Source organism: Herpailurus yagouaroundi, unplaced genomic scaffold (genome assembly GCF_014898765.1).
Source record: "Herpailurus yagouaroundi ecotype Mexico unplaced genomic scaffold, PumYag 210, whole genome shotgun sequence".
NCBI classification, from domain to species: Eukaryota; Metazoa; Chordata; class Mammalia; order Carnivora; family Felidae; genus Herpailurus; species Herpailurus yagouaroundi.
The window spans coordinates 22,000,714-22,020,220 of NW_024412441.1; the positions used below are offsets into that span (position 1 = coordinate 22,000,714).

Below are 19,507 nucleotides of genomic sequence, written 5' to 3' on the forward strand. Positions count from 1 at the left end.
GGAGCCACTGCAGAGCCTTTGGATGCAGAGGGATGAGACTGCATTTGTGATGGACAAGACCAGTCTTGAGATGGTTGAGCAAGAGTTGAAGAGGGTCTTGGAGCCTGCAGACCACTTTGGCAGCTGCTGCAATACCCAGAAGAGGGCTGATAATCAGAACTTGAGTGGAATAGGCAGGAGATTCTTCTTCAGGCGGTAATTTAGTGGCTCTTTACTAAGTGCCTAACAAGGCCAGGTCCTGTGCTTAGTAGAGAGAGCATGATAAGGAGGAAAACAACCATGACTGCTGCTCTGATGGAACTTTGAAGTCTGAGCAGGGAGGGGAGGCAGAGCTATATCAGATAAGTTGCTAGTGAGATGTGTAATTACCAAGGAGATTCAATGCAATGAGAGAATGGAAAATGTGAGATCAAACAGACAAGGACCTGTTGAGAAGTCTGTGGGTCAGGGAAGGCTTCTTGATAATAGTGACACTGATAGTCAGGAAGCATAAACTGAATGATGGAGTGAGTGAGATTTTTCCAGACTGAGGGAGCAGCCAAAATAAAGGCCTTGTAACAAAACAGACCATGGTATGTCTGAATAATGGGAAATAGGCAGGTTGGCTGGAGCAATGCTGAGGGAGGGAGGTCACGCTAGGTAATGAGGTTGGAGAAGTAATTAGGGGCCAGGAATTGGTGGGAACATGCAATCCAAAGCAGAGAGTGTGGAGTTATTCCAAGAACAATGGTAAGCAGCCAGACGGGTGGAGAGCAGGAGAGTCGCATGATGTGACTTACATTTCTGAAAGCTGAATGTGGCTGCTGTGCACAGAATGATCCCTACAGGGGTAGAAGTGACATGTAGGAGGTGGGTACAGAAATGCAGGTGAGATATCGGGTAGGTACAGGCAACATGGTGGCATTGAAGATGGAGAGATGTGGCTGGGTTCAAGGAATTTTAGGAGGTAAAACCCACAGGTGTTAGTGTTGGATTGAATATGGGGTAAGGGATATGGCAAGGTCAAGGGAGTTAGGCCTTTTGGCATATGCAATGAGCTGGTTGGTGATATTATTCAATGAAATAATATAACTCTGAAGGAAAACTGGATTTAGGAAAGAGATCATGAGCTTGGTCATGGGTAAGTTGAGTACTTGGAGGTGCCCACGTGGAGATGTCAAGTAGGCCAAGGCCACAGTCTAGAGAAAAGTGTGGAGATGCAACTCTCAAAGTCCTTGGCCTTTAGATGGTAATAGAAGCGTGGATATGAATAAGAGTACCTAGGAAATAGTAGAGAGTGGAAAATAGAGGGTTTAGCTGTGAAGAAGGAGGCACACATGAAGAAATGTTAGGAGGTGAAATTAGTTTGACTTGGTGTTTGGTAATTTGAAGAAGTAAGAGAAGGGCTGTTGCCTAGAATGACTTCTAGATTTTAGCTGTGTGAGATCCAGAGCAAGGTGGTATATTAACTGGCCGGTGATGATTTCTGTCTGGAACACACTGAATTTGGATGCTTTGTATGTAGAATGTGCAAATATTATTGTCATTATAAAGGACGTATGTTTTTGCATTTTCCTAGCTTCCCTCTTATAGCTTCTCCGCATCCCACCCCAAATCTAGAGGAGGCACGTGGGGCTAGGCAGGTGATTGCTAAATGTTGGTGGACAAATTGGGAAGAGAAGAAGTGGAGAAAATTGAAGGGCTGACAAGTCAACACAAGGGAAGACAGTGATACAGTGGAAGTATAATGGAAGAGGATGGGATATAAAGAATGTGGAAAAGCAGGGAGAGAGGATGGAGCAGTGAGACATTAGGATCATTATCTCTCTGTAGGACCCAGGCCAGAGCTTTGCTTAGAGCCACTGCTTACAAACTTTATCTGGATTATTAGGTAATGAGATTTTAGTACACAATCTCATCAGTTTACATTTATACCAAATACAGAATGGCGAAGAGAGCTCTCGTGCTAGCCCAGTGCTTAGGGCTCTTCCTTAGCAATTCAGTTATTTCTGGTTTCAAAATAGGTATTTATGGGGTGGCATTTCATCATGCCATGAGCTTTGTGTTTTCCTTGACTAGTATTAACTGAAGATCTGCTTAGTACTGTGTTTTCTTTACACTAGCATTGGATAAGTAGTTGGGAAGGTATCATACATGATTCTAATGCAATTTCACGTGGGTTTGATTTCTTAGCAGAAACACATGGATATGCAGGAAGAATTCCTAAAATCATTTATCCAAAAAACAATTCAATTGAAGTACAACCTGGTGAGTAAAATTATTGAAGCCATTGAAATCACTAAGGGGAGATTAATATACATGTTTAATATAAAACCAATTAAATTTCATTGACGGTCCTGAAATTTGACAAGGCATTTGTTAAAAATTCATGTCAAAAATGTTGGAAGAAGTTAGCAGGAAAACAATTGAATAGAAGAAATAAAGAGCGTGAAAAAGAAGAAATAGAGATCATTCCTAGTAAATATTAAAGTATGTTTAATTATAAAGCTATAATAAATAGATACTGATATTTGTACGCAAACACAAAGATTAGATAACATAACAGAAAATAATAAGCATATGTTGGAATACACAGAAATTTAGTAAAGGAGATATGTAGAGAAAGAGATATAGTGTATGTGCAATATGAGTAAAACTTGTTAAATGTGAAGAATATGTAGTTCATTCTTTATCTCATATCAGACACGAAAATGCATTTTTGATGAATTAAAGAACTACATATAAAAATAAATTCTCAAAAGTACCATTGAAAATAAAGATAGGGGCGCCTGAGTGGCTCAGTCAGTTAACCGTCCGACTTCGGCTCAGGTCATGATCTCGTGGTCTGTGAGTTTGAGCCCTGTGTCTGTGCTGACAGCTCAGAGCCTGGAGATTCTGAAGGCCTGGAGCCTTCAGATTCTGTCTCCCTCTCTTTATGCCCCTCCCCCATTCATGCTCTGTCTCTCTCTGTCTCAAAAATAAGTAAACATTTAAAAAAAAAAAAGAACACTGGGCGCCTGGGTGGCGCAGTCGGTTAAGCGTCCGACTTCAGCCAGGTCACGATCTCGCGGACCGTGAGTTCGAGCCCCGCGTCAAGCTCTGGGCTGATGGCTCAGAGCCTGGAGCCTGTTTCCGATTCTGTGTCTCCCTCTCTCTCTGCCCCTCCCCCGTTCATGCTCTGTCTCTCTCTGTCCCCAAAATAAACAAACGTTGAAATGCTTACGCGAATGTTAAAAGCTCAATTTATAAAAAAAATAAATAAATAAAATAAAAATTAAAAAAAATTAAAAAATAAAAAAAAAGAACATAAAGATAAATCAGGGCACCTGGGTGGCTCAGTTGGTTGAGTGTCCAACTCTTGGTTTCAGCTCAGGTTATGGTTCCAGGGTCATGAGATCGAGCCCCAAATCAGGCTCCGTGCTGAGCATAGAGCCTGCTGTGGATTCTCTTTGCCCCTCTCCTGCTCACAAGGCACTTACTGTCTCTCAAATAAAATAATAATGATAATAACAAAAGATAAATTTATGTCCAACCTCAGAAAGATGTACTTTCTACACATAGAAACAGTGGAAGAAATCTCAGAAGATTAAAAATTAGACTATCATAAAAAATTTAAATGTATGTATATGTAAAAAATGGTAAAATCAAAATGTGAAAGACAAACTAAGAATGTTTTGAGCAGAGATATTAAAAAACAGCTAATATAATTTCTATAGAAAATTCCAAGAAATCAAAGAATATGAATAATCCAAATGGGGCAAATGAATAATTCACAAAAGAATAAAAGACTAAGAAAATACGAAAATATATTCACCTGCAATAAAAAATATACACAAAAACAATGATATCTAGCCATGAAATTGGTAAGGATTAAAACATATAATACCAAATATTAGCAAGGATACTATCGGAGGTGTTCTAATACATGACCAGCCATGAATAGGAGCAATCATTTAAAAATGTTTAGGTTTAAAACTCTCCAAAGGTTTCCCATCTCAGACTAAAATTCAAAATCCTTGCATTCCCAGCAGGGCCCTCCACTGTCAACTTCCCCTTGTTAGCACTTCACATGTGCTTGGACCTCATTTATTGCAGCTCTCCAGTCCTTCTGTTTTGATCACACTGGTATACCTGCTGTTCCTTGAACAGTCAAGCACACTTCTACCTCAAGGACTTTGCACTTGCTGTTTCCTCTACTTGAAACGCTCTTCCACACACATCCCCATGGTCTGTTTCTTCACTTCCATCGGGTCTCCACTGAATGTCATCTCACCTGACCACTGTGTTGAAATAGCACACCTCACTCACCATCATGCTGTAGCCCTTGAGCTTTCTGTATGTTTTCATAAAGTACTTATCACTACCTCACATATTTTGAACCTGTCTTGTTATCTCTAATTCCATTTGAATCTATGCTTCTTAGGAGAAAGCTTTGCATCTGGTTTGTTCCCTCCAATATCACCAGTGCTCAGAACAATTTCTAGAACACAGAAGGTGCTTATGGCGGCTGGGTGGCTCCATCGATTAGGCATCTGACTCCTGATTTCAGCTCAGGTCGTCATCTCACAGTTTGTGAGATCGAGCCCCGTGTTGGGGTCTGTGCTGACAGTGTGGAGACTGCCTGGGATTCTCTCCCACTCTGCCTCCCTCCTACTTGCTCTCTCTCTGTCTCTTCCTCGAAATAAATAAATAAACAAATATTTTTTTAAAAAGACGATGCTCAAGAAATAGTTGCTAAATAGATAAATAAATCAATGGACTGGTATAAACTCTGCAGAGGGAAATTCTAATATGTATTCAGACCCTTCACAAATATGTATAACTTTTGACTCAGTAAATTCTAGATGGTAGACCACATACAGCAGACCCAGATCCCCCGGGTCCCAGATACACACACACACACACACACACACACACACACACATATGTATGTATATCTGTATCTATATGTATGTATATATATGTGTGTGTGTATATCTTAAAAATTAGACTATCATAAAAAATTTAAGTGTATGTATATGTGAAAAATGGTAAAATCAAAATGTGAATGACAAACTAAGAGAGAATGTTTGGAACAGAGGTATTAAACAGGTAATATAATTTCTATGGAAAATACCAACAAATCAAGAAGTGTGAATAATCCAAATGGGGCAAATGAATAATTCACAGAAGAAAAAAAAGACTAAGAAAATATGAAAATATGCTCATCTGCAATAAAAAACATACACCAAAACAATGATATATATATACATTGTGCTTACTATGTTCAAGGAAGGAAAAGACATGATTGAAATTTTCAAAAGACAATTGAAAACTTTTAAAAAGAGTAGCATATCAGATTTGAAAAAGAACAAACGAAACATCAGGACTGACAAAGACAATACCAAAACAAAAAATTCAATAGAGAGTTTAATAGCATATGAGACATTTGAAAAAAGAACTACTGAACTAAAATATAGGTCAGGAGAAAATGTCCCGGATTAAGCACAGAGAGACAAAAGAATAAGAAATGTAGAGGTTAGAGGGAGAGGATCTGCAGAGCTAACCTGTATGTAACTACAGTCCTAGAAGAAAGAGAAAAATGAGAGCAGAGGCAATATTATTTAAATGATAATCTGAGAATGTTCCAAACTGATAGACACATCAATTAAAAGACCCTGGAAGCTAAGGAGACTCAGCAGGATAAATGAAACCAAACCTGCACCTTAAAATACCACAGTGAAACTGCAGAAAACCAAAAACAAAGGAAAAGTATCTTAAAAGTTAGGGAAAAAAGAAAAAAAAAAAAGACACGCTCTGTGTGCAGCAGTAAAACCACTGTTTGAAACTTCAATGGAAATAACAGAGGTTGTATGCTGAAAAAAAAATGCTGCTAATTTTATAATCAGTGAAAATATGGCAAACTAAAAATGACAAACTTTGCCAAGCACAGTCTTCAAAGGAACTACTGCAATGCTCTTTAAGCAGAAGGAAATGTTTCCAGATTGTGAATCAGCTATGTAGGAGGGAATGAAAGAGCAATGTTGATGTAAATATGTGAGCAGATCTAAATGAATCTTGACTGCATAAGGCAGTAATAATGACGATTGTTCATGGAATTTAAAATATACATGACGTTAGAATTCCCAACAGCATTTGCCTGTATGCTAGGAAAAGGTCAAATGTAATTACATTCTAAGACTTCACATTCTCTTAGAAGAGAGTGGAGATATCAGTAATATCAGACTTTGATAAGTTTGAGGATCTATGTTTTAATATTTAGGGCAACCCTAAGATAATAATAATTTTTAAACTATAGGGTTATATGGAGTAATAATAATCAAGAGCAAGGTAAGAAGCGATCCAAAAGAAGGAATCAAAAGAAAGCAAGGAGGAAAAGACAGATATAGGACAGATGCTACAAATAAAATATCTATATAAGTTAGTTGATTTAAACACACATATATCACCAATTATATGATGGACTAAATGCTCCAAATTAAGATTGTCACACTGGGTTTGAACAAGAAATTAAAACTCTGGACTGTCTACAAGGTGCTGGAAAAGACTGGAAAATGATATATGATATAAACACTAACCAAAGTGATGTTGGTATAATTATACTAATATCAAAGTAGATACAAAGGCAGAATGCATTATTAGAGATAAACAGGGATACTTCATAATGATTGAAAGTTCATTTTTGAACCTATTAGATACATAATAACATGGCTTTAAAGGTGTTTGTGTGTGTGTGTGTGTGTGTGTGTGTGTGTGTCTACATACAGAAAGAGAGAAAGTTCAGGATTACAGGGAGAAATTGACCAATTTACAGTAATAATGGAATAATAATGGGATAATACCAGCCACGGTTTTCACAATAGCTGATAGAACAGGCAAACAGAACACCCTATCATGACAAACAAAATGTGTCCAACGAATGGCCTGATGTTTATATTACAGAGCCCTGTGCCCAGCTACTACAGATTACACATTCTTTCTAAGCACAATGAAATGTTTGATAAAATAGACCATATATTGGGCTATAACAACAGATTGAAATCATTGCAACTACATATTGTCAGAAGTTAGAAATAAGTAATAAAAAGACAATTATAATAACCGTATTAAATCAAATAAACAATCAAATAAAAACAACTCCTCTCAATAGCTCATGGATAATAATAGAAATGAGAAAATTATTTGACAGTGAATACTAGTAAAAAAATTACAGTGAGGTTGATGAGATACAAAGATTTGATCAGAGCACGCTTGTTAACCTGAGTTAGGAAAAGAAGATGGTTGCAATATCTATGAGCAGCACGCTCACCCCCGAAGACAGAAAAGGAGAAACAAAATAAATCCAACAGAAATGGAAGAGATCGGGGCACCTGGGTGGTTCAGTCGGTTAAGCGTCCAACTTCGACTCAGGTCATGAGCTCGCAGTTTGTGAGTTTGAGCCCCGCATCAGGCTCTGTGCTGACCGCTCAGAGCCTGGAACCTGTTTCGGATTCTGTGTCTCCCTCCCTCTCTGCTCCTCCCTCACTCATGCTGTCTCTCTCTCCCAAAAATAAATAAACATTTTTAAAAAATTTAAAAAAAAGAAATGGAAGAGATGAGGTGAAAAGTAATAGCAGAAAATAGTGAAATAGTAAATGAACATGCAGTTGAGTGATTAACAAAGAAAAAGTTGTTTTTTTTTGAAAGTGGGATGTGATTGGTAGCCCCCTGGATGATTAAGAAATGAGGGAAGGGACAATCTGAAGGAAAAAGAGGCCATCACCATAGATCATATACACACACAAAGGATCACAAAAGGATATTCTGAACAACTTAGTGCCAATTTGAAAATCTAAAAAGAAATGGGCATTTTATGTAAAAATCAGCACAGAGGATCTGGCACAAGATTTCAGAATAGGAATAAGACTATAAATTTAAAAATCTTGCTACAAACAAAATTCTGTATCTAGTTGGCTTTTCCCGTGAGCTCTACAAAGCAGTTAGTAAATAAATTTAGCAAATTTAAACAAAATGTTTCACAGAGCAGAAAAAGAGGAAACAGTCATTAACTCATTATATTAGGTCAGGAAACTTAACCCTCAAATGCAAAACGAACGTTGTTACAAAGCAAACTTCAGGCCAATCTCATTCATCAACACAGAGGAAACACTCTAAGCACATTTTTAGCAAATTTATTTTAACAGCATACATAAAGAACGTTACCTTGTGGCCTAAGTTGGGTTTACATGAAACAATGCCAAGCTGCTTCCTATTAGATAATTCATTCTTTTATTTTGCATCAACAAACCAAAGGAGAAAAAATAATATATATATTCACCTCATAGACACCAAAAACCATGAACACCTAAACTAGAATTTTTTTTTAAATTTGTTTAATGTTTATTTATTTTTGAGACAGAGAGAGACAGAGCATGAATGGGGGAGGGTCAGAGAGACAGGGAGACACAGAATCCAAAACAGGCTCCAGGCTCTGAGCTGTCAGCACAGAGCTCGGCGCGGGGCTCGAACTCACTGACCGTGAAATCATGACCTGAGCTGAAGTCGGACGCTTAACCGACTGAGCCACCCAGGTGCCCCAGAATTTTTTTTTTTAAACTTCCTTTAAAACTGCGAATGTAAGGGAACATCCTTAATCTGATTTTTAAAAATCTATCTTTAGAAACCTGTAGAAGAAATACACTCAAGACTGAACTCTTAAACCCGTTTCCTTGGTTTTGAGGGAGAGCCAAAATCTCAATAGAGTTTCATTTTTTGCTGAATCTGTTTATAATGTTGGTAGGGAAATGTAAAGACTGACTAATAGTTAAGACACTCTTGTCCCAAGCAGGCTCCACTCCCAGCACAGAGCCAGATGTGGGGCTCAATCCCATGACCTTGGGATCATGACCTGAGCTGAAATCAAGAGTCGGATGCTCAACCGACTGAGCCACCCAGGCACCCCCCATACTATTTTCTTGATGGGGTGAAGGTGGTATAGATATGCGCTTTACATGTATATTCTATACTTTTTACTATACATGTGTTATAGTTGAGAATTTTTTTTTTAAAAAACCTTAATTCCAGCTGGAATAAAGAAACATGAAGTAGACTATTTAGAAATAGAGTAACTTTTTATGTCGTGTAAATAGATGGAATTTATTAGGCTCATGGAACCAAACAAAAGAAAAATATAAAATAAATACACATAAAAATAAAATAAAAATATAAAATTGTTAAATATAATTTGTGAACGTGTGTGGAGTCAGGATAGGGGTCACGATTGGTAAAGTATTTGGAAGATTTGGAACTAGAAAACCAGAGTTCATGTCTCATTTCTTTCTCTAATGTGTGACCTTGGGGGCAGGTCACTAATCTATCTGAACCTCAGTGTTCTCATCTGTAATATGGACCTTATAGCACCTCCTCTTTTTTTATTGGTGTAGTTTTGAGGATATGAAGACCTAAGGAGACAATGTGTGTGAAATACTTTGTAAACTTTAAAGTTCTTTGCTAAGTTTCCTAAGACTAGAACTAGTATTTGTGTCCCTAATACTGGGGAAGACAGTGGCCAGATATTCGGCTGTTTAGACACCCTGGAAGGCCACTTGTCCCCTATTATCTCTGTCCAAGGAGAGAATAAAGTAGATTAACGTTGACCTCCAAGGGGTATTTTTGGTAATCAAAACATATTCCAGGCTCAGAAGCAAGAGGTTTTGTTTAGCTGATCATTTTTTATAGACTTTTCATGTAATATTTATGAATTTGTTTTTTACAGGCACTACCCTTACTGTAGACTGCAATATAACAGACACAAGGGATAATACAAATCTCCGATCCTGGAGAGTCAATGACACCTTGGTGGATGATTACTACAATGAATCCAAACGAATCAGAGAAGGATTTGAGTAGGTGTTGTGTTTTTCTGACTTCCCTAAAAGTTGGCAAGAATTTCTTCATTTAAATTATTTTGTGGGCGCCTGGGTGGCTCAGTTGGTTGAGCGCTGACTTTGGCTCACATCATGATCTCGCAGTCCGTAGGTTCGAGCCCCATGTGAGGTTCTGTGCTGACGGCTCAGAGCCTGGAGCCTGCTCCAGATTCTTTGTCTCCCTCCTCTCTCTGCCCCTCCCCCACTCATGCTCGCTCTCTCTCTCTCTCTCAAAAATAAAATAAACGTGAAGTGTTTTGATGCTAGTACTGCTTTTTTTAGATGCTTCTCACTGATCCCTCATTACTCCTTTTGGCTTTGTCTCTCAAAGATCTTGCCAGTGCTATGCACGGCCAAACCTTCTTGAATCAGGGGGGTGTGGGGTGTTCATGTTATCAATCCTGCTTACACCCTAGTCAGACACATGAGGCAAAGCATCAAGTATGCCCTTCATGCAACAAGATCAATTTCTCCCAACTTAAAACCAGCCTCATTCCTGTTTAGTTATATCATGAGCTATAGACCTTCTAGGCTTCAGTAGCAAAAGAGGCAGCAACACGGGGACTCTTAGGGGAGATAGGACTTAATCATTAGCTAATTGAGTGGTATAAACCCAATTTGTGATTGTTTAAATTGGGTGGTATAAATCAAGACTACTGAAGGCAGAGGGCAGGAGAAATTGTGTTGAACCCTGCAGGGTTGATAAGTTAGGATAAGTGGAGGGGACCAGGCCAAGGCTCTGGAGGGCTGACGATGCTATCTGTAATTAACAGAGCCACACTTCCTTGTCACCTTCCAGAAGAAAATGAAAAAATTCCACACACCTCACTGAGCCATTCCGTGAAGCCTTCTTAGGGTAACAGGATGGCCCAAAGTGTTCTCTGGGAGAGACTTTTATTCTCAACGTTTATTTATTTTTGGGACAGAGAGAGACAGAGCATGAACGGGGGAGGGGCAGAGAGAGAGGGAGACACAGAATTGGAAACAGGCTCCAGGCTCCGAGCCATCAGCCCAGAGCCCGACGCGGGGCTCGAACTCACGGACCGCGAGATCGCGACCTGGCTGAAGTCGGACGCTTAACCGACTGCGCCACCCGGGCGCCCCGAGACTTTTATTCTCTAGACTGAAGATGGTACAGTAGGTTGGGTAAATATGACTCATGTGTAACTGGGTGGTTCTTTTCTTTTACAGATCTCACATTTCTTTTCAGAAACATATTTTTTACACAGTGAACATAACCTTCTCAGAAGTGAAAATGGAAGATTATGGCCATCCTTTCATTTGCCATGCTGGAGTGTCGGCAGCGTACTTTATTTTAAAACTCCCAGGTAGTTGTTCGGTGGGGTACATGCTGTTTGGAGGGCTCAAAACAATGACAAGGAGACACATATGAAAACAGCATGGCATTAAGCACTTGGCATGAGGCAGCAGAGTGATAGTCAGTAGAAGAACTCAGCATTCATTTCCTGTTTGGAAATGTGATGGTTTTAAACTCATTTCCAGAGCAGAGAATATCAACACTCCTGAAGGCCATCACTCCTGTCTACATGCCAGGGGCTTTATGAATCTCATAAATATTGCACGACATGGTCTTCTTATCATGACCGTTACAGTATCAAGATCCGTGAAGTCTATACATTACAGGTTCCCAGACATGGGTCCCCCAAAGGGAGGGGTGGCGTTGTTGTTCCAAGAGTTGGGGAAGGACAAAGAGAAGTGGAGGATGGATGGGAAGGGCGGATCTATCTAACGGAAGCTAGAGGTTCAAACAGATGGTCAGGATGAGATTGGGCACCAGCGTGCAGAGCAGATCCGCTTGGTTGTGCTGGGATTTAATCAATGGGCTGCTATTTCTGTTGACCCAGAATGTGTTTTAGTCACGATGCTTTGTTGTGCCATTTATTTAAAGACATGCAGTGGTGCATGGAGATGTCTTCCACCTCAGACTGTTTGCAGTATGGTGTGACTTAGGGCAGGTCGTGATAAGATCTTTAAGGAGTATTTAAAAAAAGGAATGTGCTCTGGGAGTTCAAAGAAAAGAGAACCCCCCGGATACCTCCCCCCCCCGCGGGGCCACGCCCCCCCCCCCCCCACACACACACCTTCTAGTGGGGACTAGAGCATCAGGAAGGGGCTGATGAAGGAAGTGGTGTATGCGGTGGGTTCTAAGAATGGAGAGACTTTCTCTTCCTCTGTCCTCTTCCACTTTTCGAATTCTCCCCTTCCTAGAGCCTCCTTCCTTCCGTGGCAGCACTGATTTGGGCTGTGGTAAGGGAGAAGGCTGTGTTCCTCTTCTCGGTGGTGGTGGTGGTGGTGGCAGCGGTGATGTGGGAGCATGTCTTTAGTGACTTGACATTCCAGAGGAACTGGTTCTGCTTCTCGGTCATCTCCCACCCACTGCTTTGCCATAATTGCTCCGCAGTGGTGTTCACAAGCAGAGCAGGGGTAGATGCCCTTTCTGAGATCGTGCCTTGCAGGCAGGCCCCCAACCCAGACCTTGCCGGCGCAAAGGGGGCAGTCTGGCTCTCTGCCAGCCTTATGGAGACAACAGAGTTGGCTTTCAGGGGAGGCCGTTGACGGCTCTTTATGACAGACATCCTGCTGCTCAATTTTTGGTGCCTGTGGAAGCAGTTATAACAGGAATAATCAGGAATGTGCAAGAGAACCACCAGGTCTTCCAATACACACGCGCTCTACCTCTGGAGAGTCTAGTGTTGACTAAGTAAGACCTGGTTGTGTGTGTTTTGGGAGCAGTTCTCATGCATAGGAACCATGCCGTATCCACCATCAGAAGCGAGAGTTCTGCAGGATTTCCTTCCCCAGGTTCCCAAGAGCACATTTGCTTCCTGAAATTCATGGTCCACGCTAGATTATTCTACTCCCATATACCTGTTATTTAACTGTAAAAAAAATATTTAAGCAGTATCCTCATTGACCTCTCACACATTTCCATTTGGTATTTGTAATGTGATCTGTGAGCCTTTGTATTATGATTATTATCTGATTATTTATGTATTTATTTGCTGTCGTTTGTAGCCCCGGATGTTCAAGCTTACTTGATAGGAGGGCTTGTCACCCTGATAGGCGCAGCAGTGTCTGTCACGTACATCTACAACATTTTTAAGATTGACATTGTTCTCTGGTATCGAAGTGCCTTCCTTTCTACTGAGATCAAAGAAGGTAAGTGTGGGTAACCAATGAAAAATGCCTCATACTTGGTTGTTGCTCATCCGTATACCCATTGTAAATATACTTTCACATATTTTACTAGCTTGCCTTTCATGTTGTTGGCAAATTGGAAAGAAGGAATCTTCCTGGAACTTCTCATGCTTCAGGGAAACAATTGGTCTGTGGTCACCAGCGTTGTTCAGTTAAATAAGGCTTGCAGGCTAGTGGTGACTGAGCAAACATTTGCAAAGCAACAGGAGCAAATCATCTTCCAGGTCCTACTGTGACCATTTTAGAGCCATTGTCACATCTTCTGGTGTTTCCAAAAGAAGACAATTTCTCCTGGAGTGACAAAGGGCTCCCCATCTGCGATGCATCTTCAACATGGTCGGCACATGAACAGAATTTACATCATGAGGAGTGATGGGCTGACTGCGGCTGGAGCTCATTCTAGGCCCTGTGCTTGGTACCTGAAAGATTTAAGAGTCAGAGGACTCTCAAGGCTGGAGAGAGACCTGGGTTTGCATTTGGCTCTCTACTTACTCCCGTGTGATCTTAGAAAGTATTTAAGGTTCTTCTCTCTCTGGGCAATGGAATGGAAAGAAACATGAAGGAAGGAAGGAGAGAAGGGAGGAAGGAAAGAAGGAGAGAGGGAAGGGAGGAAGGAGGGAGGGAGGGAGGGAGAGAAAATGATCAGAGCCTGCCTCACAGAGTATTGTAGGAACAACTGAGTTCAAGTCCAGGAAAGCACTGAGCAAGGACCTGGGGCACAAGGGGCATCTTGTTGTCTGAAGGCCAAAGCCTTCAGCTGCCCCTGCCACTCTGCCCTGGGTTTCAGTTTGGTCTGCGAAGCGTCTGTCCTGCCAGCAGTACTCAACACACAAATGCCTGTGAGATTCTGAAACTCCGAGGAGAAGGCATTTCCCACCATCATGGGTTGTTTTTTTTTTTTTAAATAAAGTTTATTTATTTATTTTGAGAAAGAGCTAGAGACCGAGCAGGGGAGGGGCGGAGAGAGGGAGACATAGAATCTGAAGCAGGTCCCAGGCTCTGAGGTGTCAGCACAGAGTCTGATGTGGGACTTGAGCTCACGAGCTGAAGTTGGATGCTCGACCGACTGAGCCACCCGGGCACCCCTGCATTCTCTTTTGGTGGCACAGCTCAGTCGCGGAAACCTGACTCTGTGTGTCCAGCGCAGCCTGAAGCGCCTCTGGGTTGCGGACAGTCAGCTGAACGTGGGGTTTCTCTTTGGGGCTGCAGTCCCTGCAGAGTCTCCCTGTTGGCCGCGCTCCTGCCTGCCTGTGTGGGGCAGGGGACCAGTGCATCACCACTTGTCTTTTCTGACACCCACACGTGAGTGGTCCAGCTGCCCTCTGTTTACTGCCTGACAGGGAACTGCAGAGACTTCAGTGGTGTTTCCAGATCTCTGACCCTGGTGTGTGGCTCACTCCCGGACTCACTGGGACTCCCAGGAGTCTGAGAGCTGAGGGCCTGTGCAGCTGTCGGCTGGTGAGGTGGAGTTTAGCAGGAAGAGATAAAAGGAATAGTGACTCACCCAGAGCGGGGGGAGCTGAGCAGATGACAGACTCAGGGAGCCCCACCCTCTGCTGGGAGCAGGCTACAGCCCAAATTCGGGCTGAGAATTTGGACATCGGGGCTCATAGTCAAGCCAGGGTTCTATTTTTTTCTTAATTCCGAGGAGTACTTGCGTACTTTATGATTAATCTCTACAGCTCCGTCTATGAGAACTACCCCTGTAATTCCTCTCTGAGTGTTGGCTTTGACAACGAGTTAGCGATGAGACTTACGATTTGTCCCAGATGTTATTTCCAAGCATTGTATCCCTTAGGGATATTTCCTGAGTTATTTGGGAACTGTGGAGTAATGGGTGGCAAATACAAATGAGGAAATAGATGAAATGTGTCTTTCTTATGATAAGTTATTTACTCCAATGTGATTAGTTACGCTTTGTAACATGAGTAATAGTTAGGTGTGTATAACTCAGTTTTATTGAGTCATCGACAGCCCTAATATCCATGAGTTCTGTATGTTCTCTATTAAATTATAGGAGTTACTTTAAAAATTTTCCTTCCAGGCTGTGCAAGTGTGTGTAAGAATATAAGAGTGATCTTACCCATCTCCTAGAGAGATTTGTGTATGCCTCACCTGCTTCCAAATAGGTTTGTGGAGAATACAACAATGAAAAACAAACAAAGCAGGTACAGTGAACAGAGGGTAGAACGATAAAATAAAGCTTGGGGGTAGAATTAATGACAAATCTTGGACACTTTTGAAAGATGAGCTTGCTTTAGAAGTGAAGGCAAAGCAATGACAAGATTCATTGTGTGCTTCTCACAAATACCCTTCAGTTGCTCGTGACAGCACATGGCTTTGTCTGGGACAATTTTCCAAGGAAAAGTTTTTGTAGGGAGGCCTTATTTTTAAAGGGTGTAATATAGTGAACCTTGTCTGCAACAGCCTTCCCATGGTAAATGTAATAGCATGTTTAATGTGGCTTTTCTTCTAGTGTCTTTCATGTTAAGGCTAAAATGCCAAACCTCATGCAATTTAGTAAAAACACCTGAAGGCCAGATGGATTCTATCTGATTTCTCCATTGGTCCAGTTTGATCAGGTTGGAGATTTAGCAATAATATAAGAAAAGAAAGTAAGGGCTTGAATAATGTTTAAGCGATCTGTCATAAATATTAATTTATGCAAACAAACTTTGTATTTTTTGCCGAGAGCCAATAAAACCACATGCAGATGCTTTAACATCGAAAGTAGGGCTGAAGCTCCTCAGGAAATTAAAAAAGTGTGGCCAGAATCTACATGAAGTCTTACCTCACCACTATATAGAGGCAGGCTATGGGGGTATCTGCCGGCAGGCCACTTTCTCAAAAAACTTACTAGTAGGTCTACATTTCCACAATTTTTTAGTGAAATAGACAGTTGGGGGGAGTGTCCAACTCATTATCTATTGCCATTCATTGTCACTTTCCCAATTGCTGTTCCATTTACTATGGCTAGGAAGCAAATTGCCTCGAAACTTTGTGGCACAGGACAGCCATTTGTATTGCTAATGGGTTCTGTGGGTCAGGATGTGAACAGACACAGTGGGGATGGCCTGTCCCAGCTCCATGATGTCTGGGGACCCAGCTGGAGGACTGGCAGTTGATTCTGGCCATCAGCTGGTGGCCTCGGTTTCTCTCTCAACAGCCTCTCCTTGTGGTCTCTCGGTGTGGGCTCCTGAAGCCCACAGGAGCCCACACAGCGTGGTGATTGGCTTCCAACGGCTAGTGTTTCAAGAACAAGAGAGCCAGGAAAAGCCATATTTTCTCTTATGACTCAGACCCTAAATTTCTAGTGTCAATTCTACCACATTCTATTTGCCAAGGCAGCTATAGAGTCCTAGCCAATTTTAAGGGAGTGGAAGTAGATTCCACCTCTTTGTGGGGGGTGTGGTCCGTTCTGAAAGAGCATGTGGAACTGGAAATACTGCTAGGGCTATTTTTGTAAAAAATGCTGTCTGACACACTTGCACGAGACTAATCAGGGAGAAACTTTGTGAAGTTTCCTCCTCCCAGTTCTCATCTCAGCCACACCAGAGGGGCGGCGGGCTTGGGTTTGACTCAAAGCTGTGCACTTGGCAGCTGAAAGACTGGAGAAATAACGTGGCCTTGTCTGTCTCAGCTTCCTTACCTGCCATCTGAAGGGATAAACGTGACCCTTACTGTGACTGTGAGAGACACAACCGTGCAGTGCTGGCACGCAGTCCGCTAAGACGGCCCTTCAAAACTGCAGGCGGATGCGAAAAGCAAAATGGCGTCAGCTTGGTTTTTTGCTGTATCGGGTCAACCAGTTATGAGTTGATCATTTGGAAGTGACAAGAGCCCACTACGTTTTGAGAACAAGTCGTGAACATAAGCATTTCTACTCAAAAGCTTCGAAGGAAAAAAAAGATGACTGAAAAATTGGGAGCATTTTATATTTTGAGTTTTTAAAAAGTGTGAGTCCTTCGCTGCCCAAGTCGCTTCTGTCCCGAAGTCTGCACGTTGCACAGCACAGAGCAGCTGTATGTTCACACTCCTCATATAAAAACACGGAATTGGAACGCTGTCAAAAGAGAGAATTCAGGGGGCGCCTGGGTGACTCGGTTAAGCGTCTGACTTTGGCTCAGGTCATGATCTTGTGGTCCGTGCGTTTGAGCCCTGCATCGGCCTCTCCACTGTCAGCACAGAACCTGCTTCGGGTTCTCTGTCTCCCTCTCTGTCTGCTCTTCTCCCTTTCACACACACACTCTCTCTCAAGGTAAATAAATAAATAAACATTAAAAAAAGAGGAGAGAGTTCACTTAACATAGTTTTTCATTTTGTTACTTTATTTTATTTTGTTTTATTTTATTTTATTTCATTTTATTTTATTTTATTGTTTGTATGAGAAGGAAGAAAGAGAAACAGCTTGAGGGAAGAGAGACACCAGTGGTAGGGGTTCTGACAGAGGTGGTGATGAACATGGGTGTTCATTGTAGTTTCTAGACCAAGAAATACTGTATTCAGTGGGGAGGCTCTGTTATGTGGCAAAGAAAGTACCAAGCCAACCACCCCTTTACCATAAAAAGGATAAATATTATCATAGTTTTAAGTGAGAAGATTTAATTCCTTTCTAAAGTGTTTAAAAGCATAAAGCCTTTATGAAATCTTAAAAAAAAAAAATTCACATGTCCCCCAGCTTTAGAAAATCAAGTGTATGACATTAAATTTGATACAGAAAAGTATCCACTTATGGAGTAGCGGTATAGACTAGTAACATTGAAGACATTGCACAAGGAGTTTTAGCTCGGTTGGGTTTTTGCCAACTCTAGACACAAATTAATCATCCCTTTGGCACGTGACTTACGACCCTGATTTATTAAAAAGCAAAATCTGCTCATGATCTAAAACTTCTCTCTCTCCTACATAGATGTAACCTCCTTGAGCCTCTGCAAAATCAAGCCCCATGCAGATATTTGGCAGTGACTGATGCAGACCTCCTCTGTCCCGTTTCTTGCTCCAGACACTGAAGATAGAATCACACCAAAAGAAGCCCCCATTTTCACACAGTTTCCTTTTGTTACAGGGAGTGGAGAGACTGAGGAAGAGTGTGCCTGTGTGCACATGTGTGTATATCACCGTTTTCCACAGGATGACCAGGAAGGGTAGGCAGAGACCAGAAGGTTGTCAGTGGTTGGGGTGAGAATTTATGGAAAATGAGAAAAGGCTACATGGAAACTCTAAAGTTCTGTGCACATTTTCACTACAGATCTTCCTTGATTTATGATGGGGTTGCATCCCAATAAACCCATCATGAATTAAAAATATCATAAGCTGAAAATGCATTCAATGCACTTAACCTGCAGAACATGATAGCTTAGCCCAGCCCACCTTAGACGTTCTCAGAACTCTTACATTAGCCTACAGTTGGGCAGAATCATCTAACACAACACCTATTTTATAATAAAGTATTGACTGTCTCATGTGATTGACTGGATATGGCCTTGAAAGTGGAAAACAGCAGGTGTATGGGTACCGCATGGTTGTCTGTATATGGATTGTTGACCCTCCAGATCACGTGGCTGACTGGGACCTGTGGCTTTTGGGTCTGCCCAGCATCAGAGAGAGAGGAGAGGAATACATATCACTAGTCTAGAAAAGATCAAAATTCCAAATGTGAAGTATGGTTTCTCCTGAATGTGTATAGCTTTCAGACCATCACAAAGTCAAAAAATCATCAATCGAACCATCCTAAGTTGGGGGACAGTCTTTAGACAAAAACTAAACGAATACAAAATTCTACCTTCTTTTGTTGGGCTTAGAGCCACCCCTCTTTTCAAGTCTATTCAATCCAAAAAACTTCCATAAAAGAGGAATAGAAAGGAATGGCTCTCTCTTCGGTTCCTGTTAGGTTGGCCAGGAATTTCTTAATAGCCCGAAGGTCAAAAATCACATTTTCTTTTTTTTTTTTTTGAGTTTATTTTCATTTATTTTGAGAGAGACAGAGACAATGCGAAGGGGGGGGGGCTTGAGAGAGAGAGAGGAGACAGAAAATCCCAAGCAGGCTCCGAGCTCCAGCGCCAGAGCCCGATGTGGGGCTCAAACTCAGGAAACCTCGAGATAATGACCCGAGCGGAAACCAAGAGTCGGATGCTTAACCGAATGAACCACGCAGGCACCCCTCAAAAAATCACATTTTTCTAATGAGATGGTCACTCAAGGCTTCTAGCATGCTAAAGCTTCTTACTTGTTCATATGACCCCTGAGTAGAGCATAAACATTCCCCTTCCATGCCCTTCTCAAACTCTTTCTCTCCTTGATCTCTTTACCCTCCGCTACCAGCCCATTTTTTCCCTTAAGTCCGTTAATATCCAGGAGCTGCCCTACATCCTTTGTGAATTTTTCTCAAGAGCTCCAGGCCGTGG

General features: G+C 41.5%; 1 protein-coding gene across 8 annotated transcripts in view; it reads left to right on the top strand.

Moving 5' to 3' along the window:
• Positions 1–19,507, top strand: part of IL1RL2 (interleukin 1 receptor like 2) — a 45,142-nt gene that overhangs the window by 16,015 nt on the left and 9,620 nt on the right. For 7 of the 8 annotated variants that reach the window (XM_040454097.1, XM_040454096.1, XM_040454098.1 and 4 more), the window contains 4 exons: positions 2,173–2,247; positions 9,734–9,863; positions 11,076–11,212; positions 12,921–13,064. In XM_040454097.1, the coding sequence (XP_040310031.1) occupies positions 2,173–2,247; positions 9,734–9,863; positions 11,076–11,212; positions 12,921–13,064 (486 nt within the window). The remainder of the gene's footprint in view (positions 1–2,172; positions 2,248–9,733; positions 9,864–11,075; positions 11,213–12,920; positions 13,065–19,507) is intronic. The other variant, XM_040454095.1, reaches the window with a different exon arrangement.